The sequence below is a fragment of the Bidens hawaiensis genome, unplaced genomic scaffold, assembly GCF_021521415.1.
Source record: "Bidens hawaiensis isolate Kalapana, Puna unplaced genomic scaffold, B.hawaiensis_p1.1 tig00025498_1, whole genome shotgun sequence".
NCBI lineage: Eukaryota > Viridiplantae > Streptophyta > Magnoliopsida > Asterales > Asteraceae > Bidens > Bidens hawaiensis.
This window is the reverse complement of record NW_027494074.1, coordinates 129,270-148,038: the sequence shown is the minus strand read 5'-3', so window position 1 is coordinate 148,038 and position 18,769 is coordinate 129,270. Positions and strand designations below refer to the sequence as shown.

The 18,769-nt window shown below is 34.6% G+C and overlaps 2 protein-coding genes across 3 annotated transcripts; one reads left to right on the top strand and one right to left on the bottom strand.

Annotated features, from left to right (window-relative positions):
• The first annotated feature begins 1,249 nt into the window (after window positions 1-1,249).
• LOC143571683 (uncharacterized) lies at window positions 1,250-3,694 on the top strand. Of its 2 annotated transcripts, none has more exons than XM_077057048.1 (3): window positions 1,250-1,849; window positions 2,619-2,708; window positions 3,072-3,694. In XM_077057048.1, exons 1-3 carry the CDS (start codon window positions 1,737-1,739, stop codon window positions 3,604-3,606), a joined length of 738 nt encoding a protein of 245 aa, XP_076913163.1. In that variant the 5' UTR covers window positions 1,250-1,736; the 3' UTR covers window positions 3,607-3,694. The 2 variants fall into 2 exon arrangements, with proteins under 2 accessions (XP_076913163.1, XP_076913162.1); XM_077057047.1 differs by having other exon boundaries at window positions 1,252-1,849; window positions 2,616-2,708.
• A 4,550-nt stretch (window positions 3,695-8,244) lies between these two features.
• Window positions 8,245-11,689, bottom strand: LOC143571687 (sucrose transport protein-like). Its single transcript, XM_077057051.1, has 4 exons — window positions 10,411-11,689; window positions 9,826-9,889; window positions 9,285-9,328; window positions 8,245-8,637 (listed from the first exon to the last, which is right to left on the bottom strand). The coding sequence occupies exons 1-4, from the start codon at window positions 11,653-11,655 to the stop codon at window positions 8,464-8,466; spliced, it is 1,527 nt and encodes a 508-aa protein (XP_076913166.1). The 5' UTR covers window positions 11,656-11,689; the 3' UTR covers window positions 8,245-8,463.
• Between the last annotated feature and the right edge of the window lie 7,080 nt (window positions 11,690-18,769).

Genomic DNA, 18,769 nt, shown 5'->3' with positions numbered 1-18,769 from the left:
AACTAGCCATTGATATGAATATGACACCATAATACCTTAGATTTGTTTATATCTAGCATCTACACTTTTGAAGATTAAATAAATAAATAAATAAATAAATATATAAGTTTGAAGGGTATTAAGTATCATTTAATATAGTGTAGGGGGATACACGAAACTTATATATGCATCATAAGCAGATATTATTATTATTATTATTATTATTATTATTATTATTATTAATTTGTCTCCAGATCGAGCAGAAACAAACCCTAGCCTTGATCGTTCTCTCGCAATTGAACAACGTTTGTTCAGGTATTCAATTCCCTTCGCACCCTGCTGTATCTTCAATTTCAATATCGTTTTACAATTTTATAGTTATTAATTCATACATGTCTTTCCGTTTTTAATATACGTGTTTCCTTGTTTATTATTATTATTATTATTATTATTATTATTATTATTATTATTATTATTATTATTATTATTATTATTATGTTTCTGCTAGAATCAATACGTATACACATATATAATGTTTGTTCATCCAATTTTCCCGTGGATCTATAACTCGAATGCATCGGTAGGTCCTATAGCGGTAATCGACCTATAGCATCGGTACTGATAATATCAGAGATATTGACCGATATATCACTGATTTTCCTGATATCAGTTTTTAACTCATAATCGTCAATTTTAGTGTTTAATGTTGGTGTTTTAAGTTTTAATTAGTTCCTACTTGCTACAATTGTTAGTGTTTTGTAAGATGCAAACGATTAATTTGTTAATTGTAGGAGAGTATACTGAATTGCCAGTGTTAAATTGCTATATATATAAATTCTGCATGGTATTATAATTACCGATATCCCACCACGATAACCGATATCTGATATTTTTCCGCATGAACCGCATAGTTCAAACCAGAAGTGTGATCAGAATAGAGAAGGATATTGTTCTAACAATTAAAACCTAAAGGGCTGACTTCGTTTACTTGATTCTTAAGCAAAAGCTCAGTTATGTGAATAGTCCATCTTAATATAGTTATAAAGCTTGTATAATTTTAAAAGGTTACATAGCCCAAAATATTACTGTATGGTTTGGTTTAGTTTAGTTTGACCGGCTTCTAGCATAAACAGTAAACTAAATCGATCAGGAACCTCTAGCTGCAATTTTTAGTTTGTTTAATATTTACCATTTATTATACCATCATGTGCTATGAATTTATTAGTTATTTCATTCTTCTGGGTTGCTATATGTTCCCAAAAGGTAAGATGCTAAAATTATCAATTTATCATCAACAATGTATGTGCAATTCAGTGGTATAAGGTTTAATTGGTTTATGCCAGATGATGAGCATTCTTTAGCAGGGCTATATATGCTTATAAAACTGACGAGAAACAACACCTTTTATTTAGAGAAAGTTGAAACCTACACAGACAACAAGTCGATGTGACCGGTTGTTGTATACCCTAAGTAGTTTGTAGTTGCATATTGTATGAAGCCGGAGTGGGCTTTTGAGTTAAATTTTCAGTAATGTGATCAATGATGACGTGGTGCGTGTTGGGTTGGGTATCTAAGTGAGCACAGCCTTGGTGCCTGCTGGTAAATGATGCATGATGATTTGTATGCGTGTTGAATAATTTGTGTCGTGATTGGGTGTTGGGGTGAAGTATGATTGGATTTTGACTCATGGAGGATGTGGTTGCAATGGGCAGGGTGGTGGAGGTGGTTGGTCGGTTGGTTGTTACTTTGATTTGAAAATGAGCTCGGATGGAAGGAGCCGAAGCAGGAGTCCCATGGACCGCAAGATACGTACTGCACGCAGTTCTTATCGTGGTGCCCCGTATCGGAGGGATTCTCGTCAGAGTTTCAGGTTTCAGTTCTGAACTTCCTGTTTTTTTATATATGTTGAACCTGATTTAAAAGAACAAGAGGCACTTAGGTCCCAAAAGCTGAGACACGTGCGGTTTTATGTTTTGTTTTTTTTTTCTATAAAAGCAGGTTTTGCTGTTCTGATTTTGTTTTGCCGTAACCGAAAAAACATAACCGAACCAAAATAACTGAATGGTTTTCAGAAACCCAAAAACAAAGTTTTTGGTTTTTGTTCGGTTTGAGCCCAAATCCTACCCAAACCGACCTTTACACACCCTAAAAGTACAACTAAATTATTTATAGATAATATTTTAAATTTTATATTCTCACTGAAAATTAGATATTTTATCATTGAAATAGATAAATAAAGAGGCTCTAGGTACCACGAAGTAATCCTTATTTGCAACCAAAGGAAGCCGAACCCTTTAAATGCACAAGTAGTCAATGCATAAGGTACAAGTAATATGTAAACCCGATCACTATCCCGTCTCATAACAAACCAACCTTCCACATCACTAATGAGTACTACTAAATTATATATGATAACATTTTAAATTGTTAATTAACACTAATCCAAAAATTAGACGCTAAAATAAATAAATAAATAAACTCTAGGTACCACATAGTTATATTCATCAGCAACCAAAATAAGCCGAACTCTTTAAATGCACAAGTAGTCTATGCACAAGGTATAAGTATTAAGTGGTATGAAGACCCGATTCAATTCCGTCTCTTAACAACTGTTGTTTGCTTTTTTACTTTTCTAGCCGAAGCGATCTGTGTAAGAATTGCAAAAGACCTGGTCACTATGCTAGAGAATGCCCTAACGTCGCCATTTGTCATAACTGTGGACTTCCCGGGTAAGATTATTATGATTATGCGTCTTTTTATATTATTATAATGAGTATGATGTAATTATAGCTTGAAAAACGGAAATTAAATTTAATAAAATTTCATATTTTATACCCAATTCAAACTTGAAATTTCAAATATACTCCATTTAAATGAATTTTTAGTTGAATGACCATTTTGTAACTATTTTTGAAAGTAGTTTAACCGTACATGTGTGACTAAAAGATCATATTACCCCCACATTTTCAAAATTTTATGCATTATTAGTAACTCTTAAAATTTAAGAGGTCCTAATTTGTATTATATGATATTTTAAAAGGTTCCAAGGGTATATATGTCTTTTAACAGTATCCGTATGTGATATGTAACAGGCACATTGCAGCAGAATGTAGCACCAACTCTCTCTGTTGGAACTGCAGAGAGCCCGGGCACTTGTCCGGGAGCTGTCCAAACGAGGGCATCTGCCACGCATGTGGGAAGGCAGGGCATCGTGCTAAAAATTGCACCACTCCCCAGCTGCCACCTGGCGACGTGCGCTTATGCAACAACTGCTACAAACAAGGCCACATAGCAGTCGATTGCACCAATGACAAAGCATGCAAGAACTGCAGGAAAACAGGTCACCTTGCCCGAGACTGTACAAACGACCCCGTTTGCAACTCCTGCAATGTGGCGGGCCATGTTGCCCGAGACTGCCCGAAGGGGGGTATGCTGGGTGGTGACCGAGGGGGCTCACGTGGCGGGTTTCGTGACGTTGTGTGCAGGAACTGCCAGCAAGTGGGTCATATGAGTCGTGATTGTGTTGATTTGATTATCTGCCATAATTGTGGTGGGAGGGGACATCTGGCGTTTGAGTGCCCTTCCGCGAGGTTTGTGGACCGCGATCGCTTTCCAAGGAGGTATTGATGGTGTTGTTGCAGCGTGGTTTATTCCTCTTTTGAGTTTGAAGTGAGATATGGATTTTTATGTTTTATTTGTTTTGATTGATAAATTGTGTGAGACTGATGAGTTGTTTGAGCACTATTGTTTTATTTTAGTTTTCTTGGCGAGTTATTAGAACATCTCATGCGGTTAAACGGGTTGTGTTCCAGAGTTGAAAAGGCATAAACCTGGAAAGTTTTACATATACCAGAACACGAACATGGCATGAACCGAATATTGCCACGCAGATGCACTCTAACACGAATTGTGTATTTGTAGGTTGATACGGACACGACTTATTTAATTTGTATATGTTTTATTTACATATGTTTTAAACCTACATATTGCTTTTGTTTTCTAAGCAATTATAGTTTAAACTGGACAAAATTAAAAAATAGATCATTATTTTGTCTCCACTTTTATGTCACATCTTCAATGTTTTAAAACCATTCTATCCAACCAGGTTTTAGACGTGGATCAATGTTTGTACGTGATTAGGTCTATATTACTTTTTAACTTATTATTTACTAGAGGATGCTAATCAAAGAATAGTTTAATAAGCTCACATGTATTTCACATGCTATGACTTTTAGTATGAACTTTTTATAAACATTAACTTTGTAAGTTGAGACAAACGTAAATATGATTTTTATTATTATTTTTAATAATTTTGTCTTTAAACTATGATAACTTATTTTTGAATGTTTTAATTTTAACATAAAAACAATTCACATAGATTGCTATTCTATAAAACGCATGTAAAAGAAGGTGTAAATCAATGGGGTGTGGGTTAACTAACACTTATTTAGCTAAATGTGCTTGTGAGGTTCGACTCGAACTAGCCTTAGCCTGTTTAGACTAAACCAAACATGTGAATTATGTGCTACCAAAAATGAAACGGCCACCTGTGTCGAAGTTGGTTTGGTAACTTATCCGCAGGTGGCTTAACAAATTGGTGACATTAAGTTTGTGAAAGGATTTTATTTTACACGCATGCATTATTTTAACTATTTTTTTTAAACTAAATACTTGCACTCGTGAAGAGTCTTACATGTAGAACCAGCAATATAGTAAGTAAACTGGGTTGAACGCGCTTAAATCAAATCGTGTTTAATACTTAAGTAAAGTAAACCATTTCTAATATGTGACATCATATCTTAAAAGGACCAATAACATACCGTGTTATCATGGCATCCTTAGTATACACATGTAAAAGTATTATTAATCTCCCATGTATACAAAATCTATTCGAGGAACGAAGAAATAAGCAAAAAGTATGGACATAAATTAATTGATTAGAATTTAAATAAAAAATAGTTGATTAAAACCATTTACTTTAGTTAATTATGTATGTATATTGAATTTGTGATGTTATTACATATATGTAATTTTGTTCATATAGTTGTGTAATTTTTATGATTACATACATATAATTCTGTTGTTAAAGTTCATTTTTGTTTTTCATTTTTCTTTGCTCGCTTATGAAATAATCCTTAAGATTTTTTTGATGTGTTTTGTGTTAGACTTTGGGCGAAAAAAAAAAAGAAACTAATATCCAAAAACTGCTCAGCCACAATCGAACAACTGATCAGTGGAGAATGTCAGGGTGAACCAGAATAGTTTGGGCGTTGGCCCGTAATTGCCCGTTTGGGTTGGGCTGCAAATCCGAGCTCATGGATGGCATCTATGTTTGGTCCGACCCATACGAGCATATGTATGACGTCTGAATTTGATCGAGCGCATGGTCAAGTACCGATAAGGTTGAATCAAGAGTTTTTGTTAATTAATTGGTTAATTACAAGCCTAGTATGATTAGGAATTGTAACCGTGATCGAATTAGTGTTTTTCAAGTTCTTGTACTTACTATAAAACCCTGGCATGCGGGTTGTTTACTGTAATATGTGATTTTCGATCTTAATGAGAATTGTAGAGATCGAGTTATGATATAATATCGTGTTTGCGTTGCATATCTAATTGCCTGCACCTTCATCGGGCAGAGCCAGATCTAAGCTTACCAAATATTCTTCTTTATGTAAAACATGGTTGATTTAGATCGGGAAAATTATGTGGCTACCTATTAGGAGTTTCTTCTGATAGTGGCTAGTTTATAAAGTTAAAAAAAATGTTAATTTTAGTTAACCACAAAACTCTTCAAAATTCTAGTTAACAACAATCAGATTTTTGATTGATTAAAACCATTGATCAATCTCATTCAATGATTAAATGAACTTTCTTAATCTTTTATTTATTTATATATTTCAATAAAATAAGTTCTTATCTAACATCCCTAGCTATATCATATGGTTGTTACACTTGAGTCCAAATTCACAGCGACGCTTGTGGTCACTAGTTGCTACTTGGAACCCACGGGAACCTAATTGTCATATGCTATGCTAGTCAAAAAGTGCATTCAATAATACATGCATTATATCTATTCTTCATTAATACCTTATAATTATTTGTCATATTATTATAGATATTGATCAATTTACCGGTTAGCAACATGCCGCACGTCCTTTCGGGTTTTTGTCAATTATGATAAATACATGTTATGTGCTTTCACTTGTTAATGCTTTAATTATATATTATTTTTATTATTTTTGCATGTAGTGAGTGCTTTGAGTTTTACCCATGTTTCTCACTCTTAGTGTTTAGTTTCTATTTACGTAATTCTTTTTAAGGAGTTTAGGTTTCGTATGAACTTTATGAAGTAAACATGAATTAAAATGGTCTAAACTTCTCTCTAAATGTTCTTGATCTAGTCTCCTTCAACCCCAATTTTAGTTCAAGTTATCCACATCCAATTTATTACATAACAATACAATTTATGATTTTTCTGAAGATGAATTTTATTTAAACAACTAACAAGATGCTAGAAATCAAACAACAAAATATGAATTAATTGCAACACAAAATTACATCAATTGTTCCAAAGCAAATTTTTAAAAGAAAATTGTTTTTTAATCCAAATTAAACCCGATGATTTTTATGTTGTTCATCGTTTTGAGACATTGGCCAAAGTGCTTTGGAAGATGATAGACTTCGTTCATTGTCTTCCAAATACACCAAGTCACCAACATGCCACAAAAATGATCGCGTATAGCACCTTGTTCATCTTATGTTCATCCCAAATTTCTAGACCCGTGAATCTTAAGCAAGTCTTGATATAAAAAAATCAAAGATAGAGGAACGTGAAATGAATTGCCAAACTAACTTGACAAACTAGCGTTCAATTACTTTAGTTAGCTCTAAAAGAAAATTTTAGTTTAGTTTATCGCATATGATTAGTTTGTGTTATGTCAAATATGACACAAGTTATTATATATAGTTACTTTGTTATATGCGTATAAGTGAACTTGTGCCAGATTTTGATTGGCAAATAAATTTTAATCGCTCAATATCGTATCCTTAAAATAAGTTTTATAAACAATCAATCGAAGGGAAGTACAATGTAGCACATCGCATTCAACTGAAGTTGAACGGAATGGAATGTCTAAGGCACAATGTGATGAAATAGACGAGGGAATGTGGGACAAAAGAAAAAATAGATTGTTATCACTCCATCATGATGTTAGGCCACTTTATTAAAACTAATCATTACCTTATAGTGTTTGGTAGACGGGAAAAAAACGAAGATATAGAGTTCAATCCACTAAAAATAACAAAAATACCCTGCTTCAAAATACATACATAAGTACTAGTACTTGATCCGGTACATTAATCCCATTCTACCACTAGTTCCAATCAAGGAACTACGAGTTTAGACATTGGGTTTACTCTAGCTAAGGTAATGGAACCTATACGGTCAATAATGGCATCATGGGTGTATATATAAAAAAAGAAAAGATTTTAAAACAATATATATAAAATGCATAGCTAAAACATTATATAATCCGTAGCTAAGCCATACTAATTTGTGTAGCTACATTTGTAGAAAAAATTAGTTAAAATTCGTAACTAAATTCATTGCAAAAACCATACCAAATTTTGTTAGCTAGATGGTAGCAAAATCTTTAGAAAAAATTCGTAGTCAAAGTTGTAGCTAAAATTCGGTAGCAAACTCTGTAGCTAAAAAATCTGTAGCAAATTTACGTAGTTATAAAATCGTAGCAAAATTCTGTAGCTAAAAGTCTGTAGCTAAAATGCAGCAAAATTTCGTAACTAATAATTGGCAGCTAAAAATTCGTAGCAAAAAATTCTATAACAAAATCCGTAGCTAACATAGCTAAAATGACGATGTTTCTTTTGGTAGCTAAATTCGTAGCAACATTCTGATTCCGTAGCAAATAAGTTAGCTACGAGACTTGCAACTACAGACCAAATCCGTAGCAAACACCTGGTTTGCTATGGATTTGCTACAGATTTGGCCGTAACAAATAGCTGTTTTTGTAGTAGTGTAATTTGATATCTAAAAGTACATGTATCATATTATTACTATCTTAAAAATGTTTTTTTGGACCCATATGTCATACTGGATATAAGCTAGTATAGTGTATAAATAAATTAAGATTACCAATATACCCATCTCATTTTCACCTCTATTTAACACTTAAATAATTCAAAAATACACGAGGCAAACAAAAACTTTTATTCATGAAGTACCACTTACTGAAAACCTATACATGAATAAAGCAAAGACTTAATTCCATCAACAAGCATGATGTCTCTCACACAATTAACGGAGGAATGACATAACATTCTCTTAAACACAAACATCACATGCATATGATTGTGGGAATGATCACTAGTGGTTTCTGCACCATGCTTAGCATATATAATGCACAAACCCAACATCCAAATAAAAAATATATTAATTTTTTATCATCAACTCCAGTAATTACTCTAATGCATTGTCCCTCCAGAAACTTTTGAAAGCTCATCTGGAGCTGGTGAAGGAAGCATGCACAATGCAAATATACCACTTATTGCTGCCGCTACACCGCCCACCACAAACGCCGGTAAGTTGCCGCCACCGAATAGCGCGTCCCATGGTCCACTTAGTACCGATACAAACATCTGTCGCAGATAAATCAAGTTATTATTTTTTTATTATAACAGTAGAGAAAAGAATTCATGATAACCGAGATTAAAAAAAAGTTCTGGTTCCGTTATTGAAAATGTAAACAAGTGAGAGGGGCCGAATTCATTTTTAAAGGGCCATCCACCACACCATACCATTTACAAGTCAATAAATAATGGTGTGGGTGTTCATGATGTGCAAGCTAGCTTTGGTTTTTAGTCAATGATGATAAAGTTACGTAACATGTTCCACTTGATGGCAGAAACTTGTTTGTTTATTAACTTTATTTATTTGTTTTTATATATATCCGTATACGGATACAAAACTTATATTTGGACTGTGGTATACAAGTCATAAATGAGTCCAATCCTATAGGTCTCAAGATTCAAGACTTGTGTCGTCAACCCACAATTCAATAAACATATGTTGTGTGGTCCATTTGTTGTCAAAGTGCTAAACTCCACACAAAGTTAGTGAAGAGTTTGGACTCTTCGTAACAGAAATTTTATCTTTTTATGGGCTTTCAATTAACTTGATTTTTGTTATTTTTTCAAAAAATTTGTGAAGATATTTTTGAAAATTGTTTTTGTTATTTATATGGTAATGAACTAACGATAACGAAGCTAAGAGTAAGAAAATATACCTGAGGAATGACGATGGCAAGATTCAAAACACCGAGTGATAGACCTGTAAGTTAAAATGGCCGGATTAATCAAAGGTAAAGAAATAAAGAAAACAAATAAGTTTAGGGTATAGTGATTATTTTACAGCAGGTTTCACCTATAACCAGTTTTAGTTATGTTCTAGGTCGGTGGTTAATAACAGAGATTAAGTTTCTTAAACACTAAAGATCTTGAGTTAGTGCTAGGAAGTAAAAAAATATTTGCCTTTAAAAGAAACTAATTTTGGTTACAAAGTTGTTTGGTTAATACAGTTAATCCCCAGATTTTGAAAATATAATATCAAATTAATAATTAAAAGAAACTAATGTTTTGGTTTTTTAATTATGAATATTGGTTATTCACAATCATAGAATTGTAACCGGTTAATGATTTTCATCTGCAACCAAGTTATTGATTCCTCAACTAAGTCGGATTATTTGGAAACTGCTTTAAGGTTTTTTTATTGTTCCTTTCTTAGCTGTTTCACTTTATAAAAGTCAAAAGAGTATAATTAAAATTTACCTTGTCCAGCTCCAGAGTCATTAGAAAATATTGAAGCTAGAGCGCATGGGACACTGAAAGTCACCTGCGTCATACCAAAAATAAAATAAGTCTTAAGAAACATTTTTATGTAATCTTAGCAAAATCTTTTTTTTTAATTAGTAATCATCTTATAATACTTTAAAACACTAAGAATAGTTACTTAATTTACTACATACGAAAATACATAAAGCAGCAAAATTCAATAAAGATTCCTAGAATATTAATAACTATTAAAATCTTTCATCTTTTTTTTTTTTTTTTTGTATTGGATTGGTTGTAGGAAACTCTTAAAGGCTTGTCACCCCATATATAAGTCACCTTACTCCAGTTTGAATTATAGAAGTGATGTTCTCTCATATTAATAAGTATACTCAAATCTTTAAACATGAAGTTTTAAAAGGTATAACTATTTCTAAAACTATAATAATTACTTTTACTTTCTTTGTAGTAGCATTAACTTTTTTTTTTTTTTTAATTTAGTAATTATTTTGCAACTTTTATGTGGTATGACTTATGAGGCAAGTGCATGCACAAGAAATAAAAAAAGCCACCGGAATCACTCACCGCCAGAGGAGCCCCAAGAATTGCAAAAATGCCCAAGGCTCCGGCCTTAACACCAACGTTAGGCGGCAGCGCGGTCCGGGTGCCGTCCGGCAACGTCGTGTACTGCCGTGTAGACTCCGCTAGCTTCGTCACCAAGACGGTCATCCCCAAACTCGCTGCGAGCAAGAAGTTAACGCCTCCCCACACCCGCTTCACGCCTCCTGACCACCGCGACATTCGCTCGATGAAAAGCGAAACCAGACCGGACACCACCGAGTTAAGCATCAAACCCAAAGCCCCGGCTCGCACACCACGGTTGTATAAGGTACCCTCACCAACCGTACCACCGTACACTTCTTTGCCCATCCAGTCAGTGTCGTATAATAGGAATGGGAACCATGCAATCCAATTCAAACATGTTACCAATAATAATATCCACATTGATTTGGATAGTCCTTTTAACGCGCGAAACATTTCGGCGAAAAACACCATCTGTTTCCCGGACTTGCTCTCTTCGTTATGTTCGGGCACGTATCGGTCTTCATGCACCAACGAAAGCGCGAGAATCGTCACGGTCGCTAAAAGCGCGATCGAGATGAAAAAGCACGTTTTCAAATTCGCGCAATAAACTTCGCACGCGTCGGTTTTAGTAAACGGTACGAATTTGTACAAGTGGGAGTAGGAACCCGCGGCGTAGCCGAGGACGTTTCCTACTCCCATGAAAAAGGAATACAGGGCGTTTCCGGTTTGGATTTTTCTTGAATTCGAACCAGAAAGGTCGGCTATAAAGGCCCTACATGGGCCTTGTAGCGTGTTGTTGGCCACGTCCAGTATCCAGAACCCCACCACAAATATGGCGATGGCGCGTGGTTTATGTTGCGCGCCCATCTGGTCGCCGGTGGAGACTCCTATGTCTGCGGCGTAGCCGATGAAGAAAACGGCTACGCCGACAAGGAAGGCTCCAGCAGCGATGAAGGGTCTACGGCGACCAAAGCTGGAGGTGCATTTGTCGCTGTAGTACCCGACAACGGGCTGAACGACCATGCCCGAGATCGGACCGCAAAGCCAGATGAAGGAGGACCATACGTGGGGGACTCCGATGAGTTGGACGTATGGGGTGAGTAATGAGAGCTGAAGCGCCCAGCCGAACTGGACACCGGCGGCAATGGAGGCCACCATGACAATCTGCCACATGGGCCGTTGTGGCAGCTCATGGTGCTGCAGACCGAAGGAGGCGGGTGGCGAATGTTTGCCAGTTTTGTCCATGAAAGCACTGAAATGATCAAATTAAGTGTTAATTTGTGTGAATGAAATGAAGATGGAAGAAGGGTATTTATAGGGGATTTGGCGGCTAGGTGAGTGACGAGTGGATGACCTGGAAACATGGCAGTAAATCCTTAAGTGTCGGATAAAACTACATTTCAATCGTCACTGTTCCTAATAACATGTTTTTTGCTTCTGTTTTTCAGGAAGATTCAAATTAGAAATGGAATAACCGCTTTCACCAAAACATGACAAATGGCGAGCCAAGATAGAAAGGAGTTGAATTTCTGTTAGTGCCAAAAAATACTCGAGAAATAAAAAGAAATTATTTATGACGTTAGCAGTACAATGTTCTTGTAGCATGGAATAATTATCCACAAGTGGAAAGGAAAAAGTTTATGACGTACGTGTACACATTTAATACGGTTTTAACTTTTTTAAGTTGACAAACTGTTAACTTCAACCTTACTCTATTTAACTTATAAATTAAGATAAAGAAAAACTAACTTTATCCACACAAATACGCCCGGTTTCATATAAATGCCATTAACTTTATAGTTAATGTTATAATAGAAAAATACATCATTAATCATCCTTATTTTGAAATATTATTTACTATATCTATTAATTTGTCCAGGATCATTAAGTTACGTAACTTTCAATCTTGGGACGAGACCCTCGAATACATGATGGAAACGGGCGTGTGGAGTGGAAAGCAGTCAAAGAGAGCTTGGATACCAGTACCGGCAAGCGAAAGGAGAATTAGCACATGAGGATGATGGAAGGGCAAAGGTCAGGGGCGGACCCCTTAACGTTTTGCCGATGGTGTAAAATAAAAATTTTTGCTCGTTTTTGTGTTTTGTCACATCTAAAAAAATAATGTTACCCCTATTATTTTAAGCACAATCAATTTAATAGTTAAACCCAACAAAAGCTCATTTAAATTATAAAGCCCAAACCAAAAAAACTCAATAATCCAAATAATCCTTTTAAGTTTAACAATAAAAAAAAAACACCAGATATTGTGAACACAGACACATCTCTGCCTCTTTGGACTCTGCTCACCACACACCACCAGTTCACCACGGCAGCCGCCACCGGTGTCACACCTCGACTTAGGGCCTAGGCGTGTGACTATCAGTTGGTATCTGTTTTATAAATATATCAGAGTAGCGGGTTTATAATTTACATTATCAAAATTACTCGAAAATTAAATACCCGAGTTTCAGTTTTTACAAAACAGTGATATTAATACTACAAGGATTATAAGTATTCAAAAACGAGCCATCTTGAGCGATCTTCTATGACTCCAATCCCTGTATACCACCTACTGTCATTTAATTACCTGCATAACGGGAAAAACACATCAGCTATGTGATGGTGAAATGTTGACTCGATAAAACTTTTATAACAGTCGTTAAATACAACATAGTTTTCTGTTTCACAAACTCAACAAGAATGCCTGTCCATTCCCGGGATTTGTACCACTGCCCTACACACACAATTCAAAGGTTTCCCGAGTACATAGCCCTTGTTCTGAGACAACCTTCCCCTAGGCTATGTAACCCTGTTGGAGAACCGGTTATGACTGACTTGGTTTTATATGCCAATAATCAGTTATGTTTGGATCCAGACACATGTGTATTCGGTCTGAGTTGCTTTTTATTATCTATTTTGTATTAACGATTTTAAAGATAACATCTCATGCAAACATTTACCAGACTCTTTGTAATAAACAACCCGTCTATTACAAGAGTAAAATCAGTTCAAACAGTAAAAGGTTAACGTGTTCACCTTGTAATATCAGTCGGTAATATCGGACTCTTTGACTTAAGTATGCTATTCACCTATATTCATAATAGGTATGCATATGTACCTAGTTGGTATTATTCAGCAAACTTTTAAGTTTGTTTCAGTTCAGCAGACTCGAGGTCTGATCAGCAGACTCTTAGGTCTGATTCAGTTCAGCAGACTCGAAGTCTGATCAGCAGACTCCTAGGTTTGACCTAACCTTAGTATAGTTATAGTCGTTTATGAAATTACTTTGCATTTACATATGACGTTTGGAATAGCACGCTTTGGCCTAATAAAGGATATCACGTTGGCAAACTTCTCCAGGTAAGCAAACGGGTCCCGCGGTTGATTGGGATTTGTACGAATTACTTTCCTTAGGCAAGAAGAGTCTACTAATGATATCCCCCTTCCAGTTACTACGTGCCCGTCAAAATATAGTTTTGCTAACATTACTTCACGTAGAAGTAACATTTTTACTTTGTAAAACATTTCTTGGAAAACATTTATAGTTTAACGACTATATCCTTAACTAGGTTCTAGTAACTATATAGTAAAGTAACTAGTAAAGTAACTTAACCTTAATCCTACTTTAATCAGCTAGTCGGAGTGACAACAAAGAAAATAGCAGCAATTTGACTTGTGCTTCGTTTACGAGATCAACAACTCGTTTAACAGCGTAACAACACTTCGTTTCTTCGCCAGAACAGCCCTCGGAACCCCAGAATTTCCTAGCACGCTTCCCGATGTTAACTATGTGAAAACTATGTTGAAAATGGGATGAGAATGGTTGAACTTGTAGCTACCCTATTTATAGCCCGAATTGTGCATCTTCGCGTATCGCGAAGATGCAGGCCATGGCGATTCGCGATACGCGAAGATGCATGACGGCGCCGCAATCTTGCATGTCAACCCTGTGTTGACACGTGTCACCACGTCACTAGATAATCTTTGAAATGCGTGCCAGCAACTTCGCGATACGCGAAGATGTTCAGCTTTGCATCTTCGCGATACGCGAAGATGCATAAAGTTCAGAATTTTCTTTTTCAGTCCTTTTACTTCCAGATTTGGCATATTTAGCCCCTTAACTTCTAAAATTTGCATTTTTTTGCCCAAAACTAGATGGGGTATTTTCACGGTGTCACAACCGGTCACCTCCTGACCTCACTCGGCCACTCCGCCTCCGGCCTCTCCTTCTTTTCGATAAGATTTATTGTATTTAGGGATTTAAGGTTATGTTTAAATTGGAATTAATTTGGGATTTAGGGTTTATGTTTAAATTGGATTTGATTAGGTATTTAGGGTTATCTTTAAATTGAAATTAATTAGGGATTTAACCTTTAGTTTTATGTAAACTGGAATTGATATTAGGTTTTTGGTTCAAATTTTGTTTTGGGAACTTTGAAGATGAGTAAACAACCTCTTATTAACAACCTTCCTAAACGTTAAAGAAAAGAAAACGATGACATCGGTTCATCACCAAGTTTAAATATTTCAACTTCACGTTCAAATATGGTTGATGATTTGCAAGAAAATGAAGATGTCGGTCTAAGTTCAAATATTCATTCAGCTTCAAGTCCTTCAATACGTTTGAAAATCAATTTGGATGATCTTCCTTTGGATCCCACTGACAGACCAACTCTTGCTAGTAATTATCATCATAATCAAATAGATGACATAAGCAGAGTATATCTTGTTAAAAAGGTTTTTCAGTCATGAGGTCATGACTTTAAATGGACAACTTATTCTAGTGGCCGGATACGTTTTAGTGTCAAATGGTTTGATAAATATGATTCGTTAGGGTATAGCACTAAACAAGAAAAAGCATATTGCTTATGCTGTTACTTGTTTAATGGAAGTGTTGGTAATCAAGATGGAAGAGAGGCTTTTTTTAGTGGAGGCTTTTGTAATGGAGTACGCCGGATGCCTTGAAGGAACATGTTAGGGAAGTTAATAGTGTTCATAATAATTCGGTGCAAAATGTGACAATCTTTTGAAGCCAAAGCGATCCTATGAGGCGAATGTCACTGAGTGTAGTAATGAAGAAAAGATTGAAAATTGGTATCGATTGTTAGGTTCTGTTCGTAGTTCTAGAATTTTTGTTAGAAAATATATTCTTTTTTTAAAAGGTCTCTTTTGTATGGTTTTAAAGTTGATTTGTGACAACAACCCAGATATTAGTAAGTATTGTCTAGGGAATGCAAAAAAGAATAATAAGTTATCAGCTCCATCAATATAGAAAGAGATTATCGATTGCTTTGCGAAAGAAGTAACCAAAATGCTTTGTGAAGAAATTAAAGATGATGTGTTTGGGTTGTCAGCCGATGAGCCTAGGGACGTGCCTCAAAAAGAACAAATGGTCGTAGTTGTGAGATATGTTGATAAACACGGAGTTATTAAAGAGAGTTTAATTAGAGTTGCTTACGTAAATATACACCTTCTGCAACTCTTAAAGAAGCCATCGTTTCTTTGTTATCAAATAACCAATTGAGCATTGATCAAGTAACTAATACGTTTCATACTTTTGTTGCATAAACTTTAATAAAATATATGTATCTTATAGTTTGTAATTGCTTTGTTAACATTGTATGAAATATGGGGAAAAAAGTTTTTCGAGCGCTACCCCTATGTTTCAAGTCTAGATCCGCCACTGGCAAAAGTGAACCATTAGAGAAACCGTTTACAACACGACCATGTTCGCAAAGGTAGACCGCCACTACACAAAGAAGAGGGCGGGGCCACCATATAAGATTCGCTCCTGATAACTGGAATGAAAAACCGTTTCGAGAATAAAAAAACCAAGATGTGGTTTGGCCCCAAAAATGATGTCTTCTCTTGGGCTTAAAGAAAAAGTTATAGGAAGTTAAGGATTTCTTATGTATCTGGGGCTAGATCGTTCAATTAAAGACGTGGTTACGGGTAAGGAAGGAAATGAAGTTGGAGAATCACAACGAGAATCACAACAAGGGTTTCTCTTCGGTAAAAGGTAAGTTACTATAGAAAGTATCTTATATGTATGTGTTAATGGCAAAATCTTACATGTGAAGTCAATTGGAGAAATACTATATGGCTATTAAGTTGTGAGCATTTTGAATGAAAGGGTATTTTGTGTATGTAAAATCAATTTGAGTTGTTGGAGTACACTTGCAAAAATGATTATAGCAAGGTTCGTAAGCTTTTTTTTGGGTTGGTAGAGTTTGGATAAGTTGTAAGTGTAACAAAAGTTAACGGGCTAGCTAGATTTTGAGGCAAAATATTGTATGCAGAGTTGCACTCAGTGTCTCAGACACCAAAACGGGTGTCTTAGATGCCGGCCACATTCCAAAAATGCCATTTGAGGTTGTTGGACGCCATCTATACACCGAGATTATATTATAAAACATGTTAGATGCGGAGACCAATTTTCGTTTAACATTGTTTTGCTTGTTTTGTTTAAACCTTGAGTTGTACACAAATACTAATGTGTATAGGTTATATGTGTCCAGGTAAGGCTCTGTAGTGATGAAGTCGATGTCAAAATCTCAGGAAAGTCCTATATTAAGTTGGGGTTTTTAATGTGCTTTTGTAAATACCTAAAACGACTAAACCGTTGATTCATGCAGGAGGGTTTTTAACTAGTTTTGGTTCTTTTGTAATAAGTAGAATGATAGTCGAAGCGCTATATAACTATTATTCATCGTGAATAGTTGTTGATAAAAAGTTGTTTTTTAAATGCCTGCTAGTGTTAGTAACTTGTTATAAAGTTGAAAGTTAGTACGCTAATTTATTACTTTTTTAGTTTGGTGTGTCCAAACTTATTACTTTACACAAACAACAATTACATTACGTTATTTCTAATTACCTTGTAAAACACTTTAGTAAGAACTTCAATTTTAAATATGTATATGCTTTATTACTTTGTATGTAAAGTCACACAAAGTCATAGTCATGATCTTTTTACTATTTTATTTTAAAGAATGACTTCTTATACAAAGTCCCTCCTCAGATCATTTACAACCCATCCTCTGTAGTTACGTGGGAAAAATTTGTAAATTTTAGGGTGAGGTTGTGAGTGTAAATTATAGGGTGGAGAAAAAAAATATAGTGTTTTTTTATAAATTTCGAGAAAAGGTGCTTTTTTGCAAATTATAGGGTGGAGAAGAAAACTGTAATTATAAAAGTATAAAAAAATATTATTTAATTAAACAGTATAGAGAAATGTAGTGTTATTTAATATAATTACTAGGCGGGTGCTCGCGCGATGCGGCGAGTGTCCGAACGCAAACCCTGCGAATCACATAACAATTAAGAGTGTTCATGGTTCGGTTTAAAGCATTTAAACCTTTTAAACCAGTCATCAGTTTGGTTTCACGGTTTTTTTTTTATTATTTTACTTTCACTCGGCAGATTGGTTTCAAAATTTTAAAACCGTAAGTAAAGGTTTGGTTCACGGATTATGCTGAAAACCGCCATATGAAATCAAACCAAACTTAAATGTTGTATGCATTTTAATCTCATTTATTACTTAGTATTTGACAAGTTTTATTATATGTATTAGATATAGTTAAGATATAAATAAACAAAGTCTTTTTTAATACAAGTAAACATGACTATTGCAACTTTAAATTAAACTAATTCCAGTATGATTTTTTATAATCTTCCTTCTTGTTATAATTTCGCATCCTAGGTGTTTTATTAATCTTTACCATTTATGTAGCTAAAATTATCATTTTTCCTATTTTGTTATATATAACAGAGTTGGTAACGATTCGGTTTCAATTTTCAATGATTCAATTTTGGTTTGAAGAAAGAAAAATCGATACTAATAGTTGGGTTAACAAGTTTAACTTATAAACCATAAAAAACCGACATCGAGCACCCCTACGTAACTTATTAATTTTTTAAAATTGAAAGAATTTTAACAATATCATACTCAAATTAAAAAGAATAAAATGCTCGATTTATGTTACACTTTTTTTACAAAAATATTAGCGTATGAAAAAATTATGGTCGTTTAAAAATCGTGGTGGGAAGTTAGTTTAAGATTAAAATTAAAAACATAATATGGTTAAAGATGAGGGGGGGCAAACTTGTAAGTGAGGTGAATTGTGTTTAAAAGACAAGTTTACCCCTTCTTAAACATATATTTTAAAACTCTTAAAATCAACTGTCTTAATTTACCCTTGTCTAATGTATTATATATAGTATAGATATAGATAGTTAGGATATAATTGAACAAAGTCTTTTTTAATACAAGTAAACATGACTATTAAAACTTTAAATTAACCTAATTCCAGTATGATTTTTTTTATAATCTTCGTTCTTGTTATAATTTCGTATCCTAGGT

Bases quoted from the DNA above. Each gene is read 5' to 3' on its own strand.
- LOC143571683 (XM_077057047.1), top strand. From the start codon at position 1,737: ATGAGCTCGGATGGAAGGAGCCGAAGCAGGAGTCCCATGGACCGCAAG. The intron at 1,850-2,615 runs GTTTCAGTTCTG...TTACTTTTCTAG, and splicing joins GATTCTCGTCAGAGTTTCAG to CCGAAGCGATCTGTGTAAGA. The intron at 2,709-3,071 runs GTAAGATTATTA...GATATGTAACAG, and splicing joins CATAACTGTGGACTTCCCGG to GCACATTGCAGCAGAATGTA.
- LOC143571687 (XM_077057051.1), bottom strand. From the start codon at position 11,655: ATGGACAAAACTGGCAAACATTCGCCACCCGCCTCCTTCGGTCTGCAG. The intron at 9,329-9,825 runs GTAAATTTTAAT...TTTAACTTACAG, and splicing joins TGACTCTGGAGCTGGACAAG to GTCTATCACTCGGTGTTTTG. The intron at 8,638-9,284 runs GTATATTTTCTT...TATCTGCGACAG, and splicing joins TTGCCATCGTCATTCCTCAG to ATGTTTGTATCGGTACTAAG.